Here is a 13,014-nt window from a genome sequence, read left to right on the forward strand (position 1 = left end):
CCCCCCCCACCCTGCCCTTCAATCATGTTCGCACCCCAGGATGCCAGGGTTAATGATGCACGCCTCGGGTACGGATGATGGGGGAGGGGGTGGAGGGTATTGTAAACTTCTATATGTATTAATATCTAAGCAAGAATATAAGTTTATTGAAATTTCCAGCGCTCTGACTCTGGACGCATATTTGATCGTTATCTAGACTCTACCCCTTGAACCAACCCCTTGTATAGACTATAGAATATAAACATTCCAGGACGAAGAGATAAAGGGGTTCCATAGTACACTCAAGGTTTGGGGAGTAGGAGAGAGTTAAATGATTTATAGCTGGACTCTGGAGTAGGAGAGTTAAATGCAGATTTATAGCTAGACTCTAGAGTTGGAGTGTTAAATTCAGATTTATAGCTAGACTCTAGAGTAGGAGAGTTAAATACAGATTTAAAACTAGACTCTGGAGTCGGAGAGTTAAATACAGATTTATAGCTAGGCTCTAGAGTAGGAGAGTTAAATACAGATTTATAGCCAGACTCTAGAGTACGAGAGAGTTAAATACAAATTTATAGCTAGAATCTGGAGTAGGAGAGTTAAATACAGATTTAAAGCTAGACTCTGGAGTTGGAGAGGGTTAAATACAGATGTATAGCTAGACTCTGGAGTAGGAGAGTTAAATACAGATGTATAGCTAGACTCTGGAGTAGGAGAAAGTTAAATACAGATGTATAGCTAGACTCTGGAGTAGGAGAGAGTAAAATTCAGATTTATAGCTAGACTCTGGAGTAGGAGAGTTAAATACAGATTTATAGCTAGACTCTGGAGTAGGAGAGTTAAATTCAGATTTATAGCTAGACTCTAGAGTAGGAGAAAGTTAAATACAGATGTAAAGCTAGACTCTGGAGTCGGAGAGAGTAAAATTCAGATTTATAGCTAGACTCTGGAGTAGGAGAGTTAAATACAGATTTATAGCTAGACTCTGGAGTAGGAGAGTCAAATACAGATTTAAAGCTAGACTCTGGAGTCAGAGAGAGTAAAATACAGATTTATAGCTAGACTCTGGAGTAGGAGAGAGTTAAATACATATGTATAGCTAGACTCTGGAATAGGAGTGAGTTAAATACAGATGTATAGCTAGACTCTAGAGTAGGAGATAGTTAAATACATATGTATAGCTAAACTCTGGAGTAGGAGAGAGTTAAATACAAGTTTATAGCTAGACTCTGGAGTAGGAGAGATTAAAGAAAGGAATAGAGGAAATAGAGAAGTGCAAGGAGAGATTAAAGAAAGGAATAGAAGAAATAGAGAAGTGCAAAAAATAAGAGATTCAGATAAAATCGTAAGATAAAGAGAATAGATAGATAAATGGAATGGAAACAGTCCAAAGATGAAAAAAGATAAATCCTTAGGACGGAAAGAAATGGTAAACAATGAACAATTTGTTTTTTNTCTTAAACCCATTTCCCCAACTCCTCACTTCAAGTAAACGCTTATAACACTTAACTCCCCCCTCCTCCTCCTCCAAGCATCTCATTCCAACCCGCATGCATTTTATCATAAACACAAAAGAAAATCTGTATTCTTGTGAAAAAAAACGTTCGCGAAAACCTGCAAAAAGTGAGAAAAAAATTGGAATCAGAAAAGTTGTGAACAAATAAACAAAAAACACACAAAAATCGTAAATTAAACATAAATGCGGAAAACATACAACATTTAAATAAAACATAAAAAACGCATTTGTAAATACGAATACGTCAGTCGTCACCAACCCAATAAACTATTAAGCAATCATTCAGTGTTCAGTGAACAAAGATACCCTGAACAGACTGATAAAAGTGTTCATGTAAACAGTAAAATGGTGTACATGGGTACATTGTACACACCAAATAAGTTGTACCCGTGAGCAGTAAAATTATGTACATAGGTCTGGTACATTGAACACCCCAATAAAATATATGTAAAAAGCGAATGGTGTACAACTGTAAAAAGATACATTCAACGTACGAATAAAAGTTTTTACATGTAAATAGAAAATGTTGTACAACTGTACATAGTAAGATTGAACTAGCCAATATTGTACATGTAAAGAATTAAATGGTGTACATAAATACATTGAACACACATGTCAAAAGTTAAATGGTGTACATCGGTACATTAAACACACCAATAACAAATGTAAAATTGAACACACCAATACACCAATAAAAGAGTGTACATGAAAACAATGAAACGGTGTACATAGGAAAGGGAGTTTGAAGGCGAGGAGAAAGATACAAACTTACTTCCAAAACATTCTATAGATATATCTCTAATATTATCTGAGCTCTCGTCCTCTTTGAAAACTGAATCTAGGATTTTATTTTGTTAGTTAAAAACTAAATATTTCTTCTATTTAATATTAATCAAAACTATTTCACAAATTATGAATCATGTTCTGTCTCAAAAGCATGAATCATGCAGGCATATATCAGGGTGGTTTTCAACACCCCTGGATAACAACAGGGTGTTTTAAACACCCATGGAAAACATAAGGGTGTTTTTAACACACGTGGAAAACAAAAGGGCGGTTTAGAAAAACCCTGGGTAACAACAGGGGGTAGTTATTGAACAACCCTAGGAAAATATAAGGTATTTTAAAAAACAACCCTAGAACACAACAGGGTGTTTTTGAAAACCCAAATTAAATAATTTAAAATCTTACCGTCCTCCGTGACCTCTGACTCAAGATCATCCTCTGTTAGAACTGAATCCTCGTTTCCGTACTCCTGGACATCATCAGGTTCACTCGAGATATACTTCTCATACACCACACCCAACCCGTCCACTGGGAAGATATCCTCGTGGAAGATGATGAAGTTCTTGATGAGCTCGTTAACGAGGTTCTGGTACTGGACCTGGTCCCGGTCCGTGGGTATAGGGACTAGGGTGGGACCAAAGCAAATGGCAAGATTATACGGATCCATCATATTCTCATCACTACAACAATAAGGTTCTATTAATCTAATGAGCTAGGTTTCACACTCAAACAAAACCCGTACTCCCCTATCTGCTGACAGGTACATGATTAAACTTAATACAACTTCATAATAAGAATAAACTCATCACTCATCCCCCCCCCCCTAGAATCTTGTATACTCCAGTGGACCACCCTTAACTAGCAATTTTATTTGAAAAAACTACCAATTTATTTTATTTTCTACAAGTATTTTACTTTTTACTCTACTCATGGGCAGTTTTCTCTCTCCATTTTTCAAACATTTTCTTAATTAGTTAAGTCAAATAGTTAGGAAGTTTCATAAATATTATGATTTTACGCTGTAAAATACAATTAAAGCAAAATATAAAATAATGTAATTAAAGAAAAATATTACAAAATGTAATCAAAGAAAAATATCACATAATATGTAATAAGTCATAATCTGCTCTTTACAGAAACCGACATCTTGCCAAAACCAAACCAGACATTAAAACATAAAACAGCAAGACATGAAATTTTTAATGACTGTAAAAATCATTTTAAATAGTTTTAAAAATGCTCTTGCGATGCTTAGAACAGTTCAACCATATTCTAAAAATTATGCGTATATTTTTATATATATACTAAGCTAGTCTGTCTGTTTATTTCAATGTTTGTTTGTTTCCAATAAACGTAAAAACGGCTGAAGTTAACGAGCCCAAAATCTTTGAGGCAACACAATTGACCCCCAGGGGATGGTTTATGGCCGAAGTTGAACAGTTTTGTTTGGAAAAAATGTCGAAATTTATTATCTTTAAAAATTCACCCGTTTTAATAGAGAAATCCTCTAAAATTTGAAAACTTTTTAAAATGTATATCTAACCTGTATTCTGAGAGATGGTTTAAGAATGCAAAAATATATCGCATCACAACGAATATTGTTCGTGGCCAGGTTTTAACTAGATCGCGCACCTTCAACACGAACTCGTGTTTAGACTCCAATTCTAGAAAATAAAATATACAATTATTTCTCATTTTCTCATCGCCATCTTGAAATTTAAAGCTTTTAAACAAAACAGTCAACAAGAAGCATTGTTAAAGTGAAACTAAACGTGTTTTAAAAACGGCAAAATTAAAACGCCCTAAATTATTTGGCATACGATTGGGGGTGGGGGTTAGAGAACTGCATATAAAAAACCTTTAAGTATTAACTATATTAGACTAATTATAGACTTCTAGTACTAAAATTAGTTTCGTGATTATTTTTAGTGAAAATCTTACAGCCTTCAGGTTAATAAGATTTTATCTTAATTAGGCTTTTATAGAAATTCACACTTTGATTAAAATTAAAATCAGTTTAAATAATTTCTAGAAACAAGAAACAATGCCTCGCCCCCCCTCCTCTCCCCTCTGTAAGCTAGTAATAAAACTTGTTTTTAAGCTCTCCCGGCGATTTAAAAATGTGTTTTTATTGTAATTACTGAGCCAAGGAAAACAAACAAAATGCATAAATTTCCGAGAAACTGGTCGCGAAACAAGGATTATTAGGATAAGATGGGAAAAAAGGATAGTTAAGACAGGATGGGAAACAAGGAAAGTTGAGACAGGATGGGAAACAAGGATAGTTATGACAGGATGGGAAACAAGGATAGTTGAGACAGGATGGGAAACAAGGAAAGTAGAGACAGGATGGGAAACAAGGATAGTTAAGACAGGATGGGAAACAAGGAAAGTTGAGACAGGATGGGAAACAAGGAGAGTTGAGACAGGATGGGAAAACCCCGGTTTGAAGTTTTTTAACCCTTTTACCTCTTATTGCGATCTTTATAAAGTTAAAATCTATCAGTTGTTTATCATGATTTCTAGATTAGTAGGAGTGCTTAGTATTGAGCAAAATTTTGAGGTAATTTTAAAACATTCAAAGATTTTAGCTTTTCCGTATATCCTCGGTCAAAGCAATTAAAATTAAAATAAAAATTCATAGATTTTTGTGGAGCCCTTTCAATTACCACAAAATTAAAAAAAAACGTTTTTTTTGGCCCAATTCTAAGAATGATTTTAGGTGAAAACGTTAGTTTGAAAAAGGGTGAACCTAAAGCACTGAATAAATCACTGCTAGGGTGCAACGAAAAGCTATATTGGGAAAATCCCCGAAAATTACTAAAGCACACATTTTTTTACTTTTATCTTTACTACTGTGATGTCGGATTGGATGAGATCCTAAAATGTGGAATTCTGTTAAAATATTTCAGTAACATAAAACCTTTATGAAAAATATTATTCTCAAATAAAAGATGTAAGATGTAAAATATTAAAGAAGAATGGCAGCTCTGTTCAAAATATTGTTTATGAACGGATGCAGGCTAGTCAAAACATTCTTCCAGGGGTTAATATATATTTTATCTAGAAATCTATTTAAAAAATATCTTCATAGGTTTAGAGATGACGAAATAGCTCTGCTTGCTTGCAAATATCATGTTCTGTCTGCATTTAAAGCAGGCTAAATAGTTTACTAAACAAACTTCATGTATTAAAGGGACAGTAAGCGTAATTTCAAGTAACTCTCCATGCAAAGATTGCAATACCCGATTTACAACGGTACCCGTGAAAGTCTGATCAAGGAATTAGATATTCATGTTTTTTTTTTCACTGTTTAGTTTAATTTGTGGTTTCTCAACAAAAGTGGCAAGCGCATTTCTTGCTTATAAGAAGCAATGGAGACATTATTATAAGAATCAAAAAACTTTTCGAGTCAGAAAAACGACGTTATCTTCCACATTTTAGATCAAATTTATATTTCCAAGGTACCGTTGAAAATCGGACATTGCATGGAGGGTCACTTGAAATTACGCTTACAGTCCCTTTAATCTAATTACTTTTTCAATGAAGTTGACAGTAAGAGTATTCATAATGTATACAATAGTTTATCAAAAGGCAGAAATTTACCAAATATGATGAATTTAAAAGAACTCCAAGCAATAATTTTAATTTTTGAATGTTATCTCTAATATTTCAAGGATTCAAGTTTGATGCTGTGCATTTATCAATAATGATATTGTCAATCTTTTCATAACTTTTACCCGTCTCATGATTAAACAATAATACAAGATAAACAAGTAAAAGTCAGGGGGTCAAGGTTTACTTACGTGAAAGCTCCATAAACTGATCAAAATACTGGACAGAGAATATAGGTTCCCGGAGCTCCCGGAGATAGAGTTTAAGAACTCCGCAGACGGAATTAATATCACTAGCATCGGTAACATCTGCCAGGGGATCCTCACCCCGCTCAAATGCTTCTCTGAAGTTGTTAATCTCGACCTGGAAAAATTATTCTTTTTAGACCGGACCGATTTTGAAGCGTTACCAGGTATTTGCCCTTTGTTTGACCATATCAGTTTATAGGATTTTTTTCTTCATAATATTATATTTTCGCATAAGAACACGTGCTTAAGTTAAACAACACAAGGGCGCAGAAATGCATTCAATTTAATTTGAAAAAGATGAATAATATTGAGAAGAAAATATTTAAATGAGAAGAATGAAAGAATGAATGAAACAAATTATACTTTGAATTAAAACGCACATTGCATTTACATATTTATTTTAAAGCCTGACATACATTTTAATATTTTGATATATTTTCTAATAAATATTTCAACGTATAAAAAGTTGTGAACATGTGTTGTGTCGTGTGTGTTGAATGAAATAGAATAAAAAGAAGAAGATAAATGTCCTAATATAGTATTCGAACACAGACCCATTAATATACAACGTCTGAAGAAAATGAATTAATATTTAGAAAACTAATTGATAATTTAACCATTTAAGGGACATCCTTTAATAAATCCTAACAATAAACATAATTAACCTGTAAATAAAAATATTTAAAATATCTTTGGGATGGGGTGGGGTAGTTAATATATAAATTTTGTTCTGAGGAGCCTAAAACTTTAAATATATGTATCTGGGAACCTTAAACATTACATATGTGTATCTAGGAGCCTGAAACTTTAAATATATGTACCTGTGAGCCTGAAACTCTAAATATCCCCTGATGGTGTAGTCCATACAGATTTATCATTCTTATACAGCTCTTAACAACCAGAGGTATATCTTCCTTTGTAGACTCAAGGTACTCCTCCAGACTTCCGCCGAACAGCTTAGGCTGGCCGGCCATTGTTCGGCCGATTCTTCGGCGGGAGCTGGCAATGGGGCGGGGTAGGGTGGCGGTCGGTCCCGCACTGTTCTTATCGCCGAGGCATTTTCTGATGTGGTCATACTTAGCCTGTAGCCTGGAGATACGGTTACTGTTCAGAATGTATTCGCGAAATTTTGCCAGGTAAAACTGTTCAGTTTCTTGGCGGTCAACTTTCTGTTTAGTGTTCAAGGTGTCAGATTCACGCTCTTTTCTAGACGCTTCATCCTCCACAAAATATCTAGAAAATATTTTTCAAAATTTATTTGAAAATTTCTGCCAAATTCAAAAGAAGAAATACATGTTAAGAAGCCAAAAACCACAAACAAATATTTTGTATTGTTAAAGAAATAATTTTACTTCAAAGAACAATATCTGAAAATAAGAGAAGGGCGGCGGAGGGATATTAGGATAGGTTATGTATCTAAGAGATTCTCTTTCTCAGGATTGTATCTGGTTTAGTTATCAATAAATCAACCTGGTTGTATCAAAATCATTGCATGAAACCATCTCAAGGAGGGTCTTCTCCGCCGCCTCAAGACTCTTCCAAATCTCTTCTGACTCCGCCCTGAGGCTACCCAACCTCTCCGCCAATTTCCGCTTCCTGGACTCCAACTCCTCCGCCACCGGTTTATGTATCTGCTCCGTCTCGTCCCGGCGGACAGGCTGATATTCAAACTTTTTGGGGATCATGAAAGCCTGATCGTTCTTCTCCAAGAAGTACTTCTTGTCCCTCCTGGAGTCAAGGGAACCCAGAACCTTGTTCATCGCGTCAATATCCTGCTGTAATGATTTCCGAACCTGAAAACAAACAAAAAATAAAAAAAACCATTCAATACAAATTTAACTAAAGAGATAAAAGAAGAGAAAGAGAAAATAGTGAAAACAAATATCGTGTAGAAACTAATAAAACCGAACAAACCCCCCAGTTTGCACTATTATGGCTACAGGCTTTATTACTCAGACTTAATTAGGAGTGCAATAATTCAAACATGAGCAGTGCACACTACCAGGGTACATTAGTTTTTAGAAGAATCAAGGGGCTTTAGAGTAAAAAAAAAGTATTCAGTGAACAAGAGTTATTTAGAGTAGAAACAAAGGGTTTTAGAGTAAAAACGTTATTAGAGTAAACAAGAGTTTCAGAGTAGAAAAGAGTTTTTAAGAGCATACAAGAGTTTTTAGAGTTAACGAGAGATTTCAGAGTAAACAAGAGTTTTTAGAGTAAACAAGAGTTTTTAGAGAAAACAAGAGTTTTCAGCGTAAACATAAGGGGTATAGTGTAAAAAAGATTTTTCAGGGAAAACAAGATTTTTAAGAATAAACAAGAGCTCTTAGAATAAAAAAGAGCTTTTAGAATAAAAAAGATTTTAGAATAAACAAGAGTTTTTAGAAAATAAACAAGAGTTTTTAGAATAAATAAGAGTTTTTAGAATAAACAAGAGCTTTGAAAATAAACAAGATTTCTTAGAATAAACAAGAGTTTTAGAGTAAATAAAAGTTTTCGGAGTAAAAAAGTATTAAAAAAAAACAAGATTTTTAGCGGAGAAAAGAGTTCTTGAGAAAAAAGGAGTTTAAAGAGAACAAAATAATTTTGAATTAGCAAAAGTTTTAAAAAAGACGATTTAAAAATAGATTAAAAACAAGAGTATAGTAATGGATTTTAGAGAGAAAAAGAGTTTTGAGGAAAATTATGTTCCTTTCCTCTAGGTCGGTTGAGGAGGTTCCAAGATATCAAGTTGAGAAAAATAAACAAAGACCATAATGTTTAAACTACATGTAATTTAATATCAAATAAACATGTATTGGCTAAACCATAATAATAAATGGATTTTAATTACAAAACCTTAGACAAAGGTTTTCAAACTAAAAGTATGATAAATTTTCCCTTGTTCAAATTTGCCAGGACTAGGCGATAAAACCTATTAGATTTGATAGCATGATAACGTGTCTAGAAACAGTATTAGATTGGTTGTAAAAATCGACAGGATATAATTTGAAACTAAGTCGAGAAGAAAAATGAAAAATGAATTTTATTCAAGGAAAAACTCTCCTACTTTTAAGTTTGGGTGACTAGTGCAAAGGTCTCTATTTTTAAGTTTGGGTGACTGGTGCAAAGGTCTCTATTTTTAAGTTTGGGTGATTAGTGCTAAGGTCTCTATTTTTAAGTTTGGGTGACTAATGCAAAGGTCTCTATTTTTAAGATTGTAAATTATAGTTCATGGTCATAGTAAGTAGTAGAATACCCCACCTCCAGCTATATGTTAGATTACCTAGATAAACTTTAACATAGGACAATAGATCTAGAGCTGGGGGTAGGGGAGGGGGGGGGGGTTGAAGGATGGAAGAAGGGAGCAGAAGGAAATCAGAAAAGAAAAATCTGCCAAAACTTCAAGAAATAATAATCTCCTAAGTTGAATGAACTGTTAAGATTAAAGGTTCAAGTCCTTCCCTTCTTTGACACCACCCAAAAATCAGCACATGCATAATTGAATTTGCATACTCAAATTGTGCAATAAATTGCACACGTCTGGAAAATCTGGGTATCTTCAATGCAAAATGCAGACGCTAATCTAATTCAGGAAAGTTCAAACCATTGAGGTTTCTTTTAAAATGGTTTAGATTTAAACTCGATTCCATGATCAAAAGTTAAAACAAACAAAATCGAGGACTTGAGTTTTGGCCACAAACTCTGATTATCTAATCTTTGCAACATGTCGTAGATCTTAGACATTTTAAACTCTGTGAGATCTAATAATAATCTAATAAGTTTAATATATCAAATTAAAAAATGCTGGGAATCAACTCTTTGTTTTACTAGAAAAATGTCAGACCAAACAGACCGAAAATACAATGTCACTTTTAAGCCAGAGCAATCAATTGGAACTTGCATCCCCTGAGATTTATTTATATTGCTTACTTGTTCCATTGCTGATGAGCGCATCATCATTGCTCTTCCCAAGGACTGATGGAATCCAAAGTCCATGCAGTCCATCAAGTCTGATAAATCGTCGACGAAATATTTATGAATTGACGCATTTGCTGCGTCCATACAGAGGAGGTATTCATTTCTCGCCTTAGTTGCTTTTAACCTTGATTCTGTATATTTACTGGTTCTCTTCGCAACCTCCTTCTCTATCACTTTATATTTACGATTCTTCTCCAGTTTCTCTTTCGGTATCTGTTCCTTGATCTTAGTCCGTTGTTTCTCTACAACCTGGAGTTTAGATTCAGCCTGCCTGAACTCTGACTGGTAGGTGTGATGGGTTTTCATAGCTGTGTGCAGCTCATGAAGAACTTTCAAAACTTCTTCATGGATCTCAAATCCGATTTCACGACACTGAAAATAAAAATAGATAAAATTTTATATTTTTATTTCTTATTTTGTTCTTGCTTTTTAGCAGAGATCTTATAGATCAGTATAGTTTAATCTTCTTCAGTGTTTCTTCTTGAAATTTTCTTCAGACATATACTATTTTCATGTTTGTTTACATTTATATCTAATGTCTGTGTCCATGTCCATGTCTTTGTCCTTTTCTTGTCCATGTCCATGTCCACGTTAATGTCAATGTCAATGTCAATGAAAATGTCAATGTCAATGTTTATCTTTTCTAGGGTTTAAGTTTTCCATTTGTTTATGTAAGTTAATGTTTGTTTATGTTTTTGTTTGTTAGTGTTTGTTTTTGTTGATATCTACGTTTGTTTTTATTTTGTTGACGAATGCACCTAATTTGAATGAATTATAAATGATGCTGATACTTCACCTAGAAAAATACATACACATAGTAGATCACAAAATTATATGTATTATATAAATATTAGATAGTTTTGAGATATGATGAATCTAAGTATGGTTTAAAATTATACAATTCCGGTCAAATATTCTAATTGAGTCTCAATATCCCAGTATTATGTGCGAGAATAGGCAATGATGCCAAGAGGGATGAATAAGTCCCGGTCATTTTTAAATCAAGGATATCATAGACCTGGTGTACAATTTGCACTGTAGATATATATTGCTGAAGGCAGTTGATTTAAATTGCATATTTTCCTTCATCACCATATTGACAAGCAGAATGACACCGGAAAAGAATTCTGTCGACCGAAATTTAAGCGAACCTAAACCTAAACCGCTACATGTGCGATTAACAAAGGTACCCCCTTAGCTCTTTATCGTAAAATCAATGGGAAAGATATTTTCAGCATTAATCACCCCTTTAAAGATAGAATTGAGGACCGCAATTGAAAAATATCAATTTTGAATGTTTACATAAAAAAGGAAAACTTGATATTTTTGCTCAGATCTGAAGGGTACCGTTTGGAATCGGCCATGCAAGCAACTATTCTAATTATGGGTCACTTGAACCTTGGATACGGTTAAATGTCAAAATATGAATATCTGCAGCTGATAAACTTAAATACAATGGATAAATTCATTTAGAGTCAGACCACTTTTAACTTTGATATCTTTCTATTGTCCGGGTGTATCAAATTAAAATGTCACTTAATTTTAGTGAAATCTTGTTAGCGTTCGATTAGAACACATTTTAAGCTTTAGAGGGGGGGGGGTTATGCTGTTACACCCCCCCCCACACCTCCANTGTGATCTACTAACCTACTATCTACCAATGAAATATAGTTGTGATCTATTAACCTACTATCTACCAATGAAATATAGTTGTGATCTATTAACCTACTATCTACCAATAAAATAAAGTTTCGATAGATTACAAAAAAACATGAAAAATATTAATTCAGCTGTGAGCATGTCAAGTTTTTGCATTATTTTCTTATTTCTTTTACTCATCTTAATTTACTCCAAACATATACTAGTCGAAAAGGCTGATATTCTTTTTAAGAAAGGGTTTCAGAATGAATAAGCATGTGTTACAATAACTCCCCCCTGTAGTTGGATACATGTGCGATATTCCCTGTTTTTAAAACTGTCTAAGTCCCCCCGCTTTTCAGTTACATGTTGAGTTACATAGTCATAAAATAATATTTGTGCACAGTGTCAGTGTGATCTATAGTTAGTGTTTATTCTAATATAACATCTTTTTCTTCAAGCTGGAACATGGAGATACATGAAAGCGATAGATATGACAGCCAAGGCGGAATCAACAAACATGACGGATTTAACTACAAAGGCGGATTCACAGCCAAATCTGATTCAACAGTCACTGGTGGTTTTTACACAAGGCGGATTGAACGATTCCACTGACCAATGCGGATTTAACAGCCAAGACGGATTTAACACCCAAGACGGATTTAACAGCCAAAGCGGATTTAACAGTCAAAGCGAATTTAACAGCCAAGACGGATTCTACTGTCATGGTTGTTTTTAACAGCCAAGGCGGATTCAACAGCCAAGTCGGATTCAACAAACAAGGCGGATACAACAGGCAAGGCGGATTTGGCAAGGCGGATTCAACAGGCAAGGCGGATTCAACAGCCAAGGTGAATTCAACAACAAAAGCAGATTAAACAGTCAAGGCGGATTCAACTACCAAGAAGCGGATTTAACAACAAAGAAAGATTAAACAGTCAAGGCGGATTCAACTATACCAAGAAGTGGATTTAACAGCAAAGGCATAATAAACAGTCAAGGCGGATTCAACTACCAAGGCGACTTTAACAACCAAAAGGCGGATTTAAGAACAAAAATGCGGCTTCAACAACTAAGGCTAGTGATGTGAAAACATCTTTTTAGTCATGTAGTTTAGAAGAGAAACCTAGAACCGTGAAATCGTCTATGTATAGAAACATCCGAACAATTCTGATGATTCTCATATTTGGGATGAAAACATTTAGCTGAACGATCTTACACAATCGTCAAATCTTTAACTCCAACAGGTTTGAGTGTTACATTTCAGATTTGACA

The 13,014-nt window shown here is 34.2% G+C and overlaps 1 protein-coding gene across 1 annotated transcript in view; it reads right to left on the minus strand.

Annotated features, from left to right (window-relative positions):
• Positions 1–12,466, minus strand: part of LOC111711476 (SLIT-ROBO Rho GTPase-activating protein 1) — a 19,055-nt gene extending 6,589 nt beyond the window's left edge. The window contains exons 1-8 of the mRNA XM_023485849.1: positions 12,356–12,466; positions 10,054–10,473; positions 7,615–7,937; positions 6,966–7,377; positions 6,088–6,259; positions 3,825–3,945; positions 2,687–2,961; positions 2,146–2,333 (exon numbers count right to left, since the gene is read on the minus strand). Coding sequence (XP_023341617.1) covers positions 2,146–2,333; positions 2,687–2,961; positions 3,825–3,945; positions 6,088–6,259; positions 6,966–7,377; positions 7,615–7,937; positions 10,054–10,473; positions 12,356–12,466 — 2,022 coding nt within the window. The remainder of the gene's footprint in view (positions 1–2,145; positions 2,334–2,686; positions 2,962–3,824; positions 3,946–6,087; positions 6,260–6,965; positions 7,378–7,614; positions 7,938–10,053; positions 10,474–12,355) is intronic.
• Positions 12,467–13,014: the final 548 nt, after the last annotated feature.

Source organism: Eurytemora carolleeae, unplaced genomic scaffold (genome assembly GCF_000591075.1).
Source record: "Eurytemora carolleeae unplaced genomic scaffold, Eaff_2.0 scaffold1155, whole genome shotgun sequence".
NCBI lineage: Eukaryota > Metazoa > Arthropoda > Copepoda > Calanoida > Temoridae > Eurytemora > Eurytemora carolleeae.